Below are 18,697 nucleotides of genomic sequence, written 5' to 3' on the forward strand. Positions count from 1 at the left end.
GCCTGTGTGGGGCCTCTGTGGAATGTGGAAATATGCTCCAGAGACGGCCCCCCTCATGTCCCCCTCCACAGGCCCCCTCCACGGGCCCCTTCCACAGGCCTCCTCCACGGCCCCCTCCACGGCCTCCTCCACAGGCCCCCTCCACAGGCCCCCCTCCATGGCCCCCTCCACGGGTCCTCCTCCATGGCCCCCTCCATGGCCCCCTCCACGGCCAATGGCTTTGCTTTGTGGGAACATGATAATGGGGCGGAGTCTTCCAGGGCACAGCAGGTGAGGACCGGGAGGCGGCGAAGCCTTCCCAGGTGCTGTAAAGCCTGAGGAGGGGCCAGGCAGGACCGTGGCCCTCAGCAGGAGTCCAGTGGCTGCCGGGTTGGGGGGTGGAAGCGTGTGTTCCCCTTTCGTGTGGTCTCTGAGGGCTTGGGCACGTGACACCACGGGAGACTTGGTTTACAGAGAGGCCACGGGAGGTGTGGAGGGGAAAGGGGCTGCTGGGGCCAGGGCGGCCAGGCGTCCCCCGGGCTTGGGCAGTGGGTGTGTGGACGGCGAGCTGTGGAGGCAGATGCAGAGGAGACGGGCCACGGGCCTGCGGAGGACGGGCCTGCCTGTGTCAGGCTGACTCGTGCTCGCCCAGCTGTCAGGTCTCTGCAGAAGACGGCACGCGGGATCGCTGCTGTTGTCAGGGAGAGGCTGCAGGTGTGCAGTCCAGAGTGGCCAGGCTGGGCCCTCACTGGCCCCATGGGGTGAGGGCCGCGGTGGGCTCCCCGGACCCCTGCCCGGGACAGCTCCGGTCTCCCTGCCTGGCCCGGGTCGTCAGAAGAGCGTGGAGCCATGGCTCTGACACTTTCTGAATGTTCACTTCTGTTGGGAGTAAAGCATTAATTACCCGAGGTGTCTATTTGAGATACATCATAATGCTGTCCACCTAAGAAGTGATGGCACACGCCCGGGAGCTCTGCCAGCCTTCCACGGGCCACACCACACGGTGTGATCAGCTCCTGTCCACCCCTGGCAGGGAGTCAGGCTAAGGTGACCTCGCAGGAGGCACGTCCTCCAGGTCATTTGTCCCCCAGAGGCTCCAGGTCTCGTCCAGCCACCAGCAGTAAATTCAGGAAAACTTTCATGGATGTTCTACACTCTGCCCTCGTGCCATGTCCCCCTGCCGCATCTTGTCCAGCGTGGTGTCTTCTGTGTCCCCGTAGGTGACAGATTCTGTCACACAGACCTGCGGCTGCAGGCTGAGCCGTCCTGGTGTGTTTACCGTGGACAGAGACTGGCCTGTGCGTCCGTCCATCCAGTATTTGCCCGCTGCTTGCTGTCCTCAAGACTCGGCTCTGGTGGGCCAGCGGTTGGGAGGGGAGGGTGGGGAATGTGTCCTGGCCCGATGGTGGCTTGTGGCTCCAGGGCTGTAAGGAAGCCCACGTTTCTTGCACATTCACAGGCAGAACTGGGAGCTGGTGTTTGCAGCACAGTGACAGAGTGCAGCTGAGGATTTGCAGAATATTGAGCAGCTCAGTGGGGGCCGGAGCTGTCCGCTGGGGCTGGACTGTGGATTGCCACCTGCAGAGGACACAGCCCAGGTCAGCTCCCGGATCGGGGCAATCCGGAGACTCAGGCCTGGCGAGGTCGCGCCTTTCACGTGTCCTCGGGGGATTATTTCCAGTCTGCTGGATTCCTCAGTGCCCTTCCATTTCTACATCAGCTCTTAGGCGCGTGCCTCCACTGCTATGTCCGGGAATCCAGATGGAGCTTTGCGTCTTGTTTTTATTTTTATTATTTTGTTAATGTGCGTTGTCATGGTTCTCTGAGGTTTGAATTCTGTGTTGGGACCTCAGTTTCCCACCCATGTGAGTGGTATGAACACATGGGCTGTGTCACAGAGCCCTCGGGCAGGCCACTGACCGCAGAGGCCCTGTGGTCACAGTCTTTGTCTGCCTGTGGGTCGACACACACTCGGTCACCCTTTACACCGTGGCCCCAGAGACGTGCGTGTGGAGCCTGAGCTCCTCTGTCTTTAGTTTGTGTCTCCATCAGACTTGGATCTTTTCCGGAGTCTCTTCTCTAAGGCCGTCAGCTGACAGAGGCTCATCAGGGCACAGCCAGTGGTGTCGGGCCCTTGCTTCTGCATCCCTAGCCTCTGTGGGGCGCACACCTCACCTGCGCTTGCCAGCTCTTCATTCTCCTCACCGCCGGGGCCTTTCCATAGCGATGTCTATGGTGGAAACAGGTCTGGGTTCTCTCTTCCATGTGTAGATGCTGCCTTTGCTTCAGATGTCCCCTCCGTGTCTCTCCAGGAACTCACGGTGTGGTTCACACTGGCAGGGAGCTCACCAGCTTCCTCCAGGCTCCCTTCTGTCACTTGGTCCTATGAACACAGCTCCATGCTGTTTGGGGGCTCCTCCTCCACTGCCTGGTCTTTTCCGCAGCTCCCCCTCCTCTTCCCAGCCTCACATGTTGGGGTGTCCAGTGCTGGTGGCTTGGACTTCCTTTGTCCTCCAAGCCTGTGTGTCTCCATGGGAACTTGTCTTTAACCTCCATTTAGACACGTGTGTCAGTTCTCTGTCACCGTGCCCACCCTTTCCTGGGCACTGACTGACTGCTCCATGGGTTTGGATGTCTCCGAGACAGCTCCGATTTAACCCACCCCACGTTAGGTTCTGTGTCACGTCTCGCCACGCCCTAAGTCTTCTTTGCCATCTTCTCCAGCCTCATAAACGGCACCAAACTACAGCTTTGTTGCTCAGACTTCTTCCAGCATGAGCGCGGTTCCTCGTGAGGTCTTCCCAGGGTTCTGAGGGGCTTCCTGGGTGTCCTCTCCCACCCCTTGGGACCAGAGCACGTTGCCATGGCCGCCACCGACGCCGAGGCCAGCATGCAGAGGGGCCTCTCGGGACCCGCACTGGCCTCCCCTGGGCTCTGGTGAAGTCCCAAGCTGGGGGCGTGCTGCTGGGCCCAGTGCCCGGGGCCAGCCCAGTGATGGGCGACTCTCACACCGGTGCCCAGGGCAGAGAAGGAGCAGACAGCAGCGAGGCTCAAGCCTGGCTGGTCGTGGGTGGCCGCTGTATGTGTGTGTGTGTGTACTGGCCACGGTGGTGTGGTGTCCCCCCTGGCTGGTCGTGGGTGGCCGCTGTGTGTGTGTATGTGTGTGTGTGTGTACTGTCCACGGTGGTGTGGTGTCCCCCATGGCTGGTCGTGGGTGGCCGCTGTGTGTGTGTGTGTGTGTGTGTGTGTGTGTGTACTGGCCACGGTGGTGTGGTGCCCCCCCTGGCTGGTCGTGGGTGGCCGCTGTGTGTGTGTGTGTGTACTGGCCACGGTGGTGTGGTGTCCTCCCAGCTGCATAGGAACATTGTCCAGGCCAGCTGGACATAAAAGAGAGACCCTACCCTGAAAGTATCCACCACGAGGAATCCAGAGGCAGGGCTCCAGTGGTAGATCAGACCTAGGGAGCACGGCGAGGGGGAAGAGGAGAGAAGGGCAGGAAGACCCAGGGAAATGATGAGGAGAAAGGAGGGCCAGGGCAGGGGAGCTGGGAGTGGTGTGGGGAGGGGGGCAGCTCTCAGGAGCTGGGGGATGGCCCGGTCAGCCCTGATGTAGGGACAGCTCCGTCAGCCCCGGAGCAGGGACAGCCTGGTCTTCTGGGATGTGGTGTGGGTGTCTAGGGTTGTATCTGGGATGTGGTGTTGGTGTCTAGGGTTGTATCTGGGATGTGGTGTTTGGTGTCTAGGGTTGTATCTGGGATGAGGTGTTTGGTGTCTAGGGTTGTATCTGGGATGAGGTGTTTGGTGTCTAGGGTTGTATCTGGGATGTGGTGTTGGTGTCTAGGGTTGTATGTGGGATGTGGTGTTGGTGTCTAGGGTTGTATGTGGGATGTGGTGTGGGTGTCTAGGGTTGTATGTGGGATGTGGTGTTGGTGTCTAGGGCTGTATCTGGGATGTGGTGTTTGGTGTCTAGGGTTGTATCTGGGATGTGGTGTGGGTGTCTAGGGTTGTATCTGGGATGTGGTGTTGGTGTCTAGGGTTGTATGTGGGATGTGGTGTTGGTGTCTAGGGTTGTATCTGGGATGTGGTGTTTGGTGTCTAGGGTTGTATCTGGGATGAGGTGTTTGGTGTCTAGGGTTGTATCTGGGATGAGGTGTTTGGTGTCTAGGGTTGTATCTGGGATGTGGTGTTGGTGTCTAGGGTTGTATGTGGGATGTGGTGTGGGTGTCTAGGGTTGTATGTGGGATGTGGTGTTGGTGTCTAGGGTTGTATCTGGGATGTGGTGTTTGGTGTCTAGGGTTGTATCTGGGATGTGGTGTTTGGTGTCTAGGGTTGTATGTGGGATGTGGTGTGGGTGTCTAGGGTTGTATGTGGGATGTGGTGTTGGTGTCTAGGGTTGTATCTGGGATGTGGTGTTGGTGTCTAGGGTTGTATGTGGGATGTGGTGTTGGTGTCTAGGGTTGTATCTGGGATGTGGTGTTGGTGTCTAGGGTTGTATGTGGGATGTGGTGTTGGTGTCTAGGGTTGTATGTGGGATGTGGTGTGGGTGTCTAGGGTTGTATCTGGGATGTGGTGTTGGTGTCTAGGGTTGTATGTGGGATGTGGTGTTGGTGTCTAGGGTTGTATGTGGGATGTGGTGTTGGTGTCTAGGGTTGTATGTGGGATGTGGTGTTGGTGTCTAGGGTTGTATCTGGGATGTGGTGTGGGTGTCTAGGGTTGTATCTGGGATGTGGTCTTGGTGTCTAGGGTAGTATCTGGGATGTGGTGTTTGGTGTCTAGGGTTGTATGTGGGATGTGGTGTTTGGTGTCTAGGGTTGTATGTGGGATGTGGTGTTTGGTGTCTAGGGTTGTATGTGGGATGAGGTGTTGGTGTCTAGGGTTGTATCTGGGATGTGGTGTTGGTGTCTAGGGTTGTATGTGGGATGTGGTGTTTGGTGTCTAGGGTTGTATCTGGGATGTGGTGTGGGTGTCTAGGGTTGTATGTGGGATGTGGTGTGGGTGTCTAGGGTTGTATCTGGGATGTGGTGTGGGTGTCTAGGGTTGTATCTGGGATGTGGTGTGGGTGTCTAGGGTTGTATGTGGGATGTGGTGTTGGTGTCTAGGGTTGTATGTGGGATGTGGTGTTGGTGTCTAGGGTTGTATCTGGGATGTGGTGTGGGTGTCTAGGGTTGTATCTGGGATGTGGTGTTGGTGTCTAGGGTTGTATGTGGGATGTGGTGTTTGGTGTCTAGGGTTGTATCTGGGATGTGGTGTGGGTGTCTAGGGTTGTATCTGGGATGTGGTCTTGGTGTCTAGGGTAGTATCTGGGATGTGGTGTTTGGTGTCTAGGGTTGTATGTGGGATGTGGTGTTTGGTGTCTAGGGTTGTATCTGGGATGTGGTGTGGGTGTCTAGGGTTGTATGTGGGATGTGGTGTGGGTGTCTAGGGTTGTATGTGGGATGTGGTGTGGGTGTCTAGGGTTGTATGTGGGATGTGGTGTGGGTGTCTAGGGTTGTATGTGGGATGTGGTGTTGGTGTCTAGGGTTGTATGTGGGATGTGGTGTTGGTGTCTAGGGTTGTATGTGGGATGTGGTGTGGGTGTCTAGGGTTGTATGTGGGATGTGGTGTTGGTGTCTAGGGTTGTATCTGGGATGTGGTGTGGGTGTCTAGGGTTGTATCTGGGATGTGATGTGGGTGTCTAGGGTTGTATGTGGGATGTGGTGTTTGGTGTCTAGGGTTGTATCTGGGATGTGGTGTGGGTGTCTAGGGTTGTATCTGGGATGTGGTGTTGGTGTCTAGGGTTGTATGTGGGATGTGGTGTTTGGTGTCTAGGGTTGTATCTGGGATGTGGTGTTGGTGTCTAGGGTTGTATCTGGGATGTGGTGTTGGTGTCTAGGGTTGTATGTGGGATGTGGTGTTGGTGTCTAGGGTTGTATCTGGGATGTGGTGTTGGTGTCTAGGGTTGTATCTGGGATGTGGTGTTGGTGTCTAGGGTTGTATCTGGGATGTGGTGTGGGTGTCTAGGGTTGTATCTGGGATGTGGTGTTGGTGTCTAGGGTTGTATGTGGGATGTGGTGTTTGGTGTCTAGGGTTGTATCTGGGATGTGGTGTTGGTGTCTAGGGTTGTATGTGGGATGTGGTGTGGGTGTCTAGGGTTGTATCTGGGATGTGGTGTTGGTGTCTAGGGTTGTATGTGGGATGTGGTGTGGGTGTCTAGGGTTGTATGTGGGATGTGGTGTGGGTGTCTAGGGTTGTATGTGGGATGTGGTGTTGGTGTCTAGGGTTGTATGTGGGATGTGGTGTTGGTGTCTAGGGTTGTATGTGGGATGTGGTGTTTGGTGTCTAGGGTTGTATGTGGGATGTGGTGTTTGGTGTCTAGGGTTGTATCTGGGATGTGGTGTGGGTGTCTAGGGTTGTATGTGGGATGTGGTGTTTGGTGTCTAGGGTTGTATCTGGGATGTGGTGTGGGTGTCTAGGGTTGTATCTGGGATGTGGTGTTGGTGTCTAGGGTTGTATGTGGGATGTGGTGTTTGGTGTCTAGGGTTGTATCTGGGATGTGGTGTTGGTGTCTAGGGTTGTATCTGGGATGTGGTGTTGGTGTCTAGGGTTGTATGTGGGATGTGGTGTTGGTGTCTAGGGTTGTATCTGGGATGTGGTGTTGGTGTCTAGGGTTGTATCTGGGATGTGGTGTTGGTGTCTAGGGTTGTATCTGGGATGTGGTGTGGGTGTCTAGGGTTGTATCTGGGATGTGGTGTTGGTGTCTAGGGTTGTATGTGGGATGTGGTGTTTGGTGTCTAGGGTTGTATCTGGGATGTGGTGTTGGTGTCTAGGGTTGTATCTGGGATGTGGTGTTTGGTGTCTAGGGTTGTATCTGGGATGTGGTGTTGGTGTCTAGGGTTGTATCTGGGATGTGGTCTTGGTGTCTAGGGTTGTATCTGGGATGTGGTGTGGGTGTCTAGGGTTGTATGTGGGATGAGGTGTTGGTGTCTAGGGTTGTATCTGGGATGTGGTGTTGGTGTCTAGGGTTGTATGTGGGATGTGGTGTTTGGTGTCTAGGGTTGTATGTGGGATGTGGTGTAGGTGTCTAGGGTTGTATCTGGGATGTGGTGTTTGGTGTCTAGGGTTGTATCTGGGATGTGGTGTTTGGTGTCTAGGGTTGTATGTGGGATGTGGTGTTGGTGTCTAGGGTTGTATCTGGGATGTGGTGTTGGTGTCTAGGGTTGTATGTGGGATGAGGTGTTGGTGTCTAGGGTTGTATGTGGGATGTGGTGTTGGTGTCTAGGGTTGTATGTGGGATGTGGTGTTGGTGTCTAGGGTTGTATCTGGGATGTGGTGTTGGTGTCTAGGGTTGTATCTGGGATGTGGTGTGGGTGTCTAGGGTTGTATCTGGGATGTGGTGTTTGGTGTCTAGGGTTGTATGTGGGATGTGGTGTTGGTGTCTAGGGTTGTATCTGGGATGTGGTGTGGGTGTCTAGGGTTGTATGTGGGATGTGGTGTTTGGTGTCTAGGGGTGTATCTGGGATGTGGTGTTGGTGTCTAGGGTTGTATGTGGGATGTGGTGTGGGTGTCTAGGGTTGTATGTGGGATGTGGTGTTTGGTGTCTAGGGTTGTATCTGGGATGTGGTGTTTGGTGTCTAGGGTTGTATGTGGGATGTGGTGTTGGTGTCTAGGGTTGTATCTGGGATGTGGTGTTTGGTGTCTAGGGTTGTATGTGGGATGTGGTGTGGGTGTCTAGGGTTGTATGTGGGATGTGGTGTTTGGTGTCTAGGGTTGTATCTGGGATGTGGTGTTTGGTGTCTAGGGTTGTATGTGGGATGTGGTGTTGGTGTCTAGGGTTGTATCTGGGATGTGGTGTGGGTGTCTAGGGTTGTATCTGGGATGTGGTCTTGGTGTCTAGGGTTGTATCTGGGATGTGGTGTTTGGTGTCTAGGGTTGTATGTGAGATGTGGTGTTGGTGTCTAGGGTTGTATCTGGGATGTGGTGTGGGTGTCTAGGGTTGTATGTGGGATGTGGTGTTGGTGTCTAGGGTTGTATCTGGGATGTGGTGTGGGTGTCTAGGGTTGTATCTGGGATGTGGTGTTTGGTGTCTAGGGTTGTATCTGGGATGTGGTGTTTGGTGTCTAGGGTTGTATGTGGGATGTGGTGTTGGTGTCTAGGGTTGTATCTGGGATGTGGTGTGGGTGTCTAGGGTTGTATCTGGGATGTGATGTGGGTGTCTAGGGTTGTATGTGGGATGTGGTGTTTGGTGTCTAGGGTTGTATCTGGGATGTGGTGTGGGTGTCTAGGGTTGTATCTGGGATGTGGTGTTGGTGTCTAGGGTTGTATGTGGGATGTGGTGTTTGGTGTCTAGGGTTGTATCTGGGATGTGGTGTTGGTGTCTAGGGTTGTATCTGGGATGTGGTGTTGGTGTCTAGGGTTGTATGTGGGATGTGGTGTTGGTGTCTAGGGTTGTATCTGGGATGTGGTGTTGGTGTCTAGGGTTGTATCTGGGATGTGGTGTTGGTGTCTAGGGTTGTATCTGGGATGTGGTGTGGGTGTCTAGGGTTGTATCTGGGATGTGGTGTTGGTGTCTAGGGTTGTATGTGGGATGTGGTGTTTGGTGTCTAGGGTTGTATCTGGGATGTGGTGTTGGTGTCTAGGGTTGTATGTGGGATGTGGTGTGGGTGTCTAGGGTTGTATCTGGGATGTGGTGTTGGTGTCTAGGGTTGTATGTGGGATGTGGTGTGGGTGTCTAGGGTTGTATGTGGGATGTGGTGTGGGTGTCTAGGGTTGTATGTGGGATGTGGTGTTGGTGTCTAGGGTTGTATGTGGGATGTGGTGTTGGTGTCTAGGGTTGTATGTGGGATGTGGTGTTTGGTGTCTAGGGTTGTATGTGGGATGTGGTGTTTGGTGTCTAGGGTTGTATCTGGGATGTGGTGTGGGTGTCTAGGGTTGTATGTGGGATGTGGTGTTTGGTGTCTAGGGTTGTATCTGGGATGTGGTGTGGGTGTCTAGGGTTGTATCTGGGATGTGGTGTTGGTGTCTAGGGTTGTATGTGGGATGTGGTGTTTGGTGTCTAGGGTTGTATCTGGGATGTGGTGTTGGTGTCTAGGGTTGTATCTGGGATGTGGTGTTGGTGTCTAGGGTTGTATGTGGGATGTGGTGTTGGTGTCTAGGGTTGTATCTGGGATGTGGTGTTGGTGTCTAGGGTTGTATCTGGGATGTGGTGTTGGTGTCTAGGGTTGTATCTGGGATGTGGTGTGGGTGTCTAGGGTTGTATCTGGGATGTGGTGTTGGTGTCTAGGGTTGTATGTGGGATGTGGTGTTTGGTGTCTAGGGTTGTATCTGGGATGTGGTGTTGGTGTCTAGGGTTGTATCTGGGATGTGGTGTTTGGTGTCTAGGGTTGTATCTGGGATGTGGTGTTGGTGTCTAGGGTTGTATCTGGGATGTGGTCTTGGTGTCTAGGGTTGTATCTGGGATGTGGTGTGGGTGTCTAGGGTTGTATGTGGGATGAGGTGTTGGTGTCTAGGGTTGTATCTGGGATGTGGTGTTGGTGTCTAGGGTTGTATGTGGGATGTGGTGTTTGGTGTCTAGGGTTGTATGTGGGATGTGGTGTAGGTGTCTAGGGTTGTATCTGGGATGTGGTGTTTGGTGTCTAGGGTTGTATCTGGGATGTGGTGTTTGGTGTCTAGGGTTGTATGTGGGATGTGGTGTTGGTGTCTAGGGTTGTATCTGGGATGTGGTGTTGGTGTCTAGGGTTGTATGTGGGATGAGGTGTTGGTGTCTAGGGTTGTATGTGGGATGTGGTGTTGGTGTCTAGGGTTGTATGTGGGATGTGGTGTTGGTGTCTAGGGTTGTATCTGGGATGTGGTGTTGGTGTCTAGGGTTGTATCTGGGATGTGGTGTGGGTGTCTAGGGTTGTATCTGGGATGTGGTGTTTGGTGTCTAGGGTTGTATGTGGGATGTGGTGTTGGTGTCTAGGGTTGTATCTGGGATGTGGTGTGGGTGTCTAGGGTTGTATGTGGGATGTGGTGTTTGGTGTCTAGGGGTGTATCTGGGATGTGGTGTTGGTGTCTAGGGTTGTATGTGGGATGTGGTGTGGGTGTCTAGGGTTGTATGTGGGATGTGGTGTTTGGTGTCTAGGGTTGTATCTGGGATGTGGTGTTTGGTGTCTAGGGTTGTATGTGGGATGTGGTGTTGGTGTCTAGGGTTGTATCTGGGATGTGGTGTTTGGTGTCTAGGGTTGTATGTGGGATGTGGTGTGGGTGTCTAGGGTTGTATGTGGGATGTGGTGTTTGGTGTCTAGGGTTGTATCTGGGATGTGGTGTTTGGTGTCTAGGGTTGTATGTGGGATGTGGTGTTGGTGTCTAGGGTTGTATCTGGGATGTGGTGTGGGTGTCTAGGGTTGTATCTGGGATGTGGTCTTGGTGTCTAGGGTTGTATCTGGGATGTGGTGTTTGGTGTCTAGGGTTGTATGTGAGATGTGGTGTTGGTGTCTAGGGTTGTATCTGGGATGTGGTGTGGGTGTCTAGGGTTGTATGTGGGATGTGGTGTTGGTGTCTAGGGTTGTATCTGGGATGTGGTGTGGGTGTCTAGGGTTGTATCTGGGATGTGGTGTTTGGTGTCTAGGGTTGTATCTGGGATGTGGTGTTTGGTGTCTAGGGTTGTATGTGGGATGTGGTGTTGGTGTCTAGGGTTGTATCTGGGATGTGGTGTGGGTGTCTAGGGTTGTATGTGGGATGTGGTGTTTGGTGTCTAGGGTTGTATCTGGGATGTGGTGTTGGTGTCTAGGGTTGTATGTGGGATGTGGTGTGGGTGTCTAGGGTTGTATGTGGGATGTGGTGTTTGGTGTCTAGGGTTGTATCTGGGATGTGGTGTTTGGTGTCTAGGGTTGTATGTGGGATGTGGTGTTGGTGTCTAGGGTTGTATCTGGGATGTGGTGTTTGGTGTCTAGGGTTGTATGTGGGATGTGTGGGTGTCTAGGGTTGTATGTGGGATGTGGTGTTTGGTGTCTAGGGTTGTATCTGGGATGTGGTGTTTGGTGTCTAGGGTTGTATGTGGGATGTGGTGTTGGTGTCTAGGGTTGTATCTGGGATGTGGTGTGGGTGTCTAGGGTTGTATCTGGGATGTGGTCTTGGTGTCTAGGGTTGTATCTGGGATGTGGTGTTTGGTGTCTAGGGTTGTATCTGGGATGTGGTGTTTGGTGTCTAGGGTTGTATCTGGGATGTGGTGTTTGGTGTCTAGGGTTGTATGTGGGATGTGGTGTTTGGTGTCTAGGGTTGTATCTGGGATGTGGTGTTGGTGTCTAGGGTTGTATGTGGGATGTGGTGTGGGTGTCTAGGGTTGTATGTGGGATGTGGTGTTTGGTGTCTAGGGTTGTATCTGGGATGTGGTGTTTGGTGTCTAGGGTTGTATGTGGGATGTGGTGTTGGTGTCTAGGGTTGTATCTGGGATGTGGTGTTGGTGTCTAGGGTTGTATCTGGGATGTGGTGTGGGTGTCTAGGGTTGTATGTGGGATGTGGTGTTTGGTGTCTAGGGTTGTATCTGGGATGTGGTGTGGGTGTCTAGGGTTGTATGTGGGATGTGGTGTTTGGTGTCTAGGGTTGTATCTGGGATGTGGTGTTGGTGTCTAGGGTTGTATGTGGGATGTGGTGTGGGTGTCTAGGGTTGTATGTGGGATGTGGTGTTTGGTGTCTAGGGTTGTATCTGGGATGTGGTGTTTGGTGTCTAGGGTTGTATGTGGGATGTGGTGTTGGTGTCTAGGGTTGTATCTGGGATGTGGTGTTGGTGTCTAGGGTTGTATCTGGGATGTGGTGTGGGTGTCTAGGGTTGTATCTGGGATGTGGTGTTTGGTGTCTAGGGTTGTATCTGGGATGTGGTGTGGGTGTCTAGGGTTGTATGTGGGATGTGGTGTTTGGTGTCTAGGGTTGTATCTGGGATGTGGTGTTGGTGTCTAGGGTTGTATGTGGGATGTGGTGTGGGTGTCTAGGGTTGTATGTGGGATGTGGTGTTTGGTGTCTAGGGTTGTATCTGGGATGTGGTGTTTGGTGTCTAGGGTTGTATGTGGGATGTGGTGTTGGTGTCTAGGGTTGTATCTGGGATGTGGTGTTGGTGTCTAGGGTTGTATGTGGGATGTGGTGTTGGTGTCTAGGGTTGTATGTGGGATGTGGTGTTTGGTGTCTAGGGTTGTATCTGGGATGTGGTGTTTGGTGTCTAGGGTTGTATGTGGGATGTGGTGTGGGTGTCTAGGGTTGTATCTGGGATGTGGTGTGGGTGTCTAGGGTTGTATCTGGGATGTGGTCTTGGTGTCTAGGGTTTTATCTGGGATGTGGTGTGGGTGTCTAGGGTTGTATGTGGGATGTGGTGTTTGGTGTCTAGGGTTGTATGTGGGATGTGGTGTGGGTGTCTAGGGTTGTATGTGGGATGTGGTGTGGGTGTCTAGGGTTGTATGTGGGATGTGGTGTTGGTGTCTAGGGTTGTATCTGGGATGTGGTGTGGGTGTCTAGGGTTGTATGTGGGATGTGGTGTGGGTGTCTAGGGTTGTATGTGGGATGTGGTGTGGGTGTCTAGGGTTGTATGTGGGATGTGGTGTGGGTGTCTAGGGTTGTATCTGGGATGTGGTGTGGGTGTCTAGGGTTGTATGTGGGATGTGGTGTGGGTGTCTAGGGTTGTATGTGGGATGTGGTGTGGGTGTCTAGGGTTGTATGTGGGATGTGGTGTTGGTGTCTAGGGTTGTATGTGGGATGTGGTGTTGGTGTCTAGGGTTGTATGTGGGATGTGGTGTTGGTGTCTAGGGTTGTATCTGGGATGTGGTGTGGGTGTCTAGGGTTGTATGTGGGATGTGGTGTTTGATGTCTAGGGTTGTATCTGGGATGTGGTGTTTGGTGTCTAGGGTTGTATCTGGGATGTGGTGTTGGTGTCTAGGGTTGTATGTGGGATGTGGTGTTGGTGTCTAGGGTTGTATGTGGGATGTGGTGTGGGTGTCTAGGGTTGTATGTGGGATGTGGTCTTGGTGTCTAGGGTTGTATCTGGGATGTGGTGTGGGTGTCTAGGGTTGTATGTGGGATGTGGTGTGGGTGTCTAGGGTTGTATGTGGGATGTGGTGTTTGGTGTCTAGGGTTGTATCTGGGATGTGGTGTGGGTGTCTAGGGTTGTATGTGGGATGTGGTGTGGGTGTCTAGGGTTGTATGTGGGATGTGGTGTTTGGTGTCTAGGGTTGTATGTGGGATGTGGTGTTGGTGTCTAGGGTTGTATGTGGGATGTGGTGTTTGGTGTCTAGGGTTGTATCTGGGATGTGGTGTTGGTGTCTAGGGTTGTATGTGGGATGTGGTGTTGGTGTCTAGGGTTGTATGTGGGATGTGGTGTGGGTGTCTAGGGTTGTATGTGGGATGTGGTGTGGGTGTCTAGGGTTGTATGTGGGATGTGGTGTTGGTGTCTAGGGTTGTATGTGGGATGTGGTGTTGGTGTCTGGGTTTGTATCTGGGATGTGGTCTTGGTGTCTAGGGTTGTATGTGGGATGAGGTGTTGGTGTCTAGGGTTGTATCTGTGATGTGGTCTTGGTGTCTAGGGTTGTATCTGGGATGTGGTTTTTGGGTGTCCAGGGCTGTATCTGGGATGTGGTGTTTGGTGTCTAGGGCTGTATCTGGGATGTGGTGTTGGGGTCTAGGGCTGTATCTGGGATGTGGCTTTTGGGTGTCCATGGCTGTATCTGGGATGTGGTGTTGGTGTCCAGGGCTGTATCTGGGATGTCCTGTTTGGGTTAGGGCTGTATCTGGGATGTGGTGTTGGTGTCCAGGGCTGTATCTGGGATGTGGTGTTGGTGTCTAGGGCTGTATCTGGGATGTGGTGTTTGGTGTCTAGGGTTGTATGTGGGATGTGGTGTTTGGTGTCTAGGGTTGTATCTGGGATGTGGTGTTGGTGTCTAGGGTTGTATGTGGGATGTGGTGTGGGTGTCTAGGGTTGTATGTGGGATGTGGTGTTTGGTGTCTAGGGTTGTATCTGGGATGTGGTGTTTGGTGTCTAGGGTTGTATGTGGGATGTGGTGTTGGTGTCTAGGGTTGTATCTGGGATGTGGTGTTGGTGTCTAGGGTTGTATCTGGGATGTGGTGTGGGTGTCTAGGGTTGTATGTGGGATGTGGTGTTTGGTGTCTAGGGTTGTATCTGGGATGTGGTGTGGGTGTCTAGGGTTGTATGTGGGATGTGGTGTTTGGTGTCTAGGGTTGTATCTGGGATGTGGTGTTGGTGTCTAGGGTTGTATGTGGGATGTGGTGTGGGTGTCTAGGGTTGTATGTGGGATGTGGTGTTTGGTGTCTAGGGTTGTATCTGGGATGTGGTGTTTGGTGTCTAGGGTTGTATGTGGGATGTGGTGTTGGTGTCTAGGGTTGTATCTGGGATGTGGTGTTGGTGTCTAGGGTTGTATCTGGGATGTGGTGTGGGTGTCTAGGGTTGTATCTGGGATGTGGTGTTTGGTGTCTAGGGTTGTATCTGGGATGTGGTGTGGGTGTCTAGGGTTGTATGTGGGATGTGGTGTTTGGTGTCTAGGGTTGTATCTGGGATGTGGTGTTGGTGTCTAGGGTTGTATGTGGGATGTGGTGTGGGTGTCTAGGGTTGTATGTGGGATGTGGTGTTTGGTGTCTAGGGTTGTATCTGGGATGTGGTGTTTGGTGTCTAGGGTTGTATGTGGGATGTGGTGTTGGTGTCTAGGGTTGTATCTGGGATGTGGTGTTGGTGTCTAGGGTTGTATGTGGGATGTGGTGTTGGTGTCTAGGGTTGTATGTGGGATGTGGTGTTTGGTGTCTAGGGTTGTATCTGGGATGTGGTGTTTGGTGTCTAGGGTTGTATGTGGGATGTGGTGTGGGTGTCTAGGGTTGTATCTGGGATGTGGTGTGGGTGTCTAGGGTTGTATCTGGGATGTGGTCTTGGTGTCTAGGGTTTTATCTGGGATGTGGTGTGGGTGTCTAGGGTTGTATGTGGGATGTGGTGTTTGGTGTCTAGGGTTGTATGTGGGATGTGGTGTGGGTGTCTAGGGTTGTATGTGGGATGTGGTGTTGGTGTCTAGGGTTGTATGTGGGATGTGGTCTTGGTGTCTAGGGTTGTATCTGGGATGTGGTGTGGGTGTCTAGGGTTGTATGTGGGATGTGGTGTGGGTGTCTAGGGTTGTATGTGGGATGTGGTGTGGGTGTCTAGGGTTGTATGTGGGATGTGGTGTGGGTGTCTAGGGTTGTATCTGGGATGTGGTGTGGGTGTCTAGGGTTGTATGTGGGATGTGGTGTGGGTGTCTAGGGTTGTATGTGGGATGTGGTGTGGGTGTCTAGGGTTGTATGTGGGATGTGGTGTTGGTGTCTAGGGTTGTATGTGGGATGTGGTGTTGGTGTCTAGGGTTGTATGTGGGATGTGGTGTTGGTGTCTAGGGTTGTATCTGGGATGTGGTGTGGGTGTCTAGGGTTGTATGTGGGATGTGGTGTTTGATGTCTAGGGTTGTATCTGGGATGTGGTGTTTGGTGTCTAGGGTTGTATCTGGGATGTGGTGTTGGTGTCTAGGGTTGTATGTGGGATGTGGTGTTGGTGTCTAGGGTTGTATGTGGGATGTGGTGTGGGTGTCTAGGGTTGTATGTGGGATGTGGTCTTGGTGTCTAGGGTTGTATCTGGGATGTGGTGTGGGTGTCTAGGGTTGTATGTGGGATGTGGTGTGGGTGTCTAGGGTTGTATGTGGGATGTGGTGTTTGGTGTCTAGGGTTGTATCTGGGATGTGGTGTGGGTGTCTAGGGTTGTATGTGGGATGTGGTGTGGGTGTCTAGGGTTGTATGTGGGATGTGGTGTTTGGTGTCTAGGGTTGTATGTGGGATGTGGTGTTGGTGTCTAGGGTTGTATGTGGGATGTGGTGTTTGGTGTCTAGGGTTGTATCTGGGATGTGGTGTTGGTGTCTAGGGTTGTATGTGGGATGTGGTGTTGGTGTCTAGGGTTGTATGTGGGATGTGGTGTGGGTGTCTAGGGTTGTATGTGGGATGTGGTGTGGGTGTCTAGGGTTGTATGTGGGATGTGGTGTTGGTGTCTAGGGTTGTATGTGGGATGTGGTGTTGGTGTCTGGGTTTGTATCTGGGATGTGGTCTTGGTGTCTAGGGTTGTATGTGGGATGAGGTGTTGGTGTCTAGGGTTGTATCTGTGATGTGGTCTTGGTGTCTAGGGTTGTATCTGGGATGTGGTTTTTGGGTGTCCAGGGCTGTATCTGGGATGTGGTGTTTGGTGTCTAGGGCTGTATCTGGGATGTGGTGTTGGGGTCTAGGGCTGTATCTGGGATGTGGCTTTTGGGTGTCCATGGCTGTATCTGGGATGTGGTGTTGGTGTCCAGGGCTGTATCTGGGATGTCCTGTTTGGGTTAGGGCTGTATCTGGGATGTGGTGTTGGTGTCCAGGGCTGTATCTGGGATGTGGTGTTGGTGTCTAGGGCTGTATCTGGGATGTGGTGTTGGTGTCCAGGGGTGTATCTGGGATGTGGTGCTGGGTGGTGGGTGTTCAGCGCTGTGTCTTAGACGTGGTAGTAGGGGTCTCTAACGGTGCCTCCCGTTTCCTCCTTTTTCAGGCTTGTCTAAATCCCTTGGTCTCATTGAAGGTTATGGAGGCCGTGGCAAAGGCGGCCTTCCTGCTACTCTCTCCCCAGCTGAAGAAGAGAAGGCCAAGGGGCCCCACGAGAAGTATGGCTACAACTCCTTCCTCAGTGAGAAGATCTCCCTGGACCGCTCCATTCCGGATTACCGGCCCACCAAGTGAGTCCTGGACCCCTGCTCCGGGGGGGCTGGGCGGGGTGGAGGGGGCCCTGGTCCCCTACAGTACCGGTGTCCCGCAGGGGACATGTGTCTTCCATTACTCCCTCTCCCTGGACTCTCCCTGCCCGGAAATGCTAGGCAAAGCACCGGCTGGGTGTGGTGGGGCTGAGCGTGGTGGGGCTGGGCGTGGTGGGGCGTGCATGTGACCCCAGCCACCCACCGTCCTGAGCTGGAACCCAGCCTAGGATGTGCGTGACCCAGAAAGACACGCAGGGAAGTGTTGCCCAGCGAGCCTGAGGCTGTGAGTTCACTTCCCGGGGTCACCGAAAGAGCAAGTGTTGGTGTGTTGACTCTGAGCAGGAGCCTGTGATGTGTCGTTTCACCTCTTGTCATCAGTGTGATAGATGACGAACATTATCTCCACTGGAAATTTAGGGTATTTTCTTTTTTATTGTTGGTTTCTGCATCACGTGTGGAAGGGGTGTTTGTCAGCCACGTCTTGGTGTGTATTGAATTTATTTTATTTTTATTTTTATTTTTTTGCCAGTCCTGGGCTTGAACTCAGGGCCTGAGCACTGTCCTTGGGCTTTCTCAAGGCTAGAGCTCTACCACTTGAGCCTCAGCACCACTTCCGGCTTTTTTCTATGTATGTGGTACCGAGGAATCGAACCGGGTCTTCATGCATGCTAGGCAAGCACTTTAATCACTAGGCCAGACTCCTGGCCATGTATTGATTTTATATTCTTAGTCCACACCTATCAAGGCAAATCCCTCCTCTTAACAGTGTAGAAATGCTCCGAAGTTCTCCATCTGGATTGTTTGTGTCATTTTGCTGGAGAAACGATAGCAGCTTCTGTGTCTGCTGGACTTTCCCGGACCCTTCTGGTAGGAGGGAGCTGCATCTTCAGAAGAAGGCCTTGGAAGGTGGCAGGTGTGGTCACACTTGCGGGCATGCTTTTCAGATGAGCAGGCAGCAGTCATAGGAGGTCACGTCGTCTGGACTGTGTACGTGGACACAGCGCCCCCCAGGGTCCCCCTCCTCCCCCTGCTGCTCCTTTGCCTTCTCCTCCCCCTTCTGTCCCCCCCCCCGCCCCCACATGTTTGAATTGGGAAGGTCTGCCGTTGAAACGACTTGGCTGCATCTGAGCTGGCTCAGCGCTGAGCTGAGGCGTTCCTCCCTCCTTGTGACAGGGAAAGGCCTTCAGACAGGGCTGGGTGCTGTGCGGAGACGCCTGGCCTGGGGCCGCCCTCCTTCCCGGCCCTCTGTCGGGTTTCCATCTCTCTTCTCCCATCTTGCCTTTGCCTTTTTTTCAAATGGATTTTGTGTGGATTGCTCGGTATTCTGCGTTCTGAGAAAAATAGACGACATCTGAAGTGGTTTTGAAACCGCAGCTCTCGAGGACCCGTGCAGCCTCTTCTCCTAATGAGCTGGCACTCGCTTAGGAGCCCTGGGCAGTGCTGGGAAGACGAAGCCCATGGCAGGCCGTGTGTGTCCTCCCCGTGACACACCGTGTGTCCTTTCCATGATAGGACATGTGTGTCCTTCCCGTGACAGGTCGTGTGTCCTCCCCATGATAGGACGTGTGTGTCCTCCCCGTGACAGGTCGTGTGTCCTCCCCATGATAGGACGTGTGTGTCCTTCCCGTGGCAGGTCATGTATCCTCCCCATGATAGGACGTGTGTGTCTTTCCCGTGACAGGTCGCATGTCCTCTTCGTGGTAGACTCAGCAGAATTACAGAGGACAAGGAGGCTGTGTGCTGTGGAGGAAACCTGCTCAAGGAGAAGGCTGTGGGTCTGGTAGGGAGAGGAGGGTCTCTGCCGGGACCCCGACACCCCAGCACGTCTCTGTCAGCCAAGGCCACAGCAGGACGGCACAGAGTCTCCACGGCGTGGACTGGGCGGGCTCCTGGAGAGCCTTACTCTGCTTATGAAACGAGAACAAACAGCAGTGTTAGTGTACTAAAGCTGGAAGTTAAACCATCTGGCAGGCTCGGGGAGGA

At 53.3% G+C, this 18,697-nt stretch overlaps 1 protein-coding gene across 1 annotated transcript in view; it reads left to right on the forward strand.

Moving 5' to 3' along the window:
- Positions 1 to 17,627, forward strand: part of LOC150039863 (polypeptide N-acetylgalactosaminyltransferase 17-like) — a gene marked incomplete at its 3' end in the record, with an annotated part of 37,799 nt that extends 20,172 nt beyond the window's left edge. Inside the window, exons 2-3 of the mRNA XM_090327556.1 lie at positions 16,513 to 16,696; positions 17,586 to 17,627. Of these exons, the coding sequence (XP_090183682.1) occupies positions 16,513 to 16,696; positions 17,586 to 17,627 (226 nt within the window). The remainder of the gene's footprint in view (positions 1 to 16,512; positions 16,697 to 17,585) is intronic.
- Between the last annotated feature and the right edge of the window lie 1,070 nt (positions 17,628 to 18,697).

The sequence above is a fragment of the Megascapheus bottae genome, unplaced genomic scaffold (assembly GCF_031878675.1).
Source record: "Megascapheus bottae isolate mThoBot1 unplaced genomic scaffold, mThoBot2.hap1 HAP1_SCAFFOLD_245, whole genome shotgun sequence".
NCBI classification, from domain to species: Eukaryota; Metazoa; Chordata; class Mammalia; order Rodentia; family Geomyidae; genus Megascapheus; species Megascapheus bottae.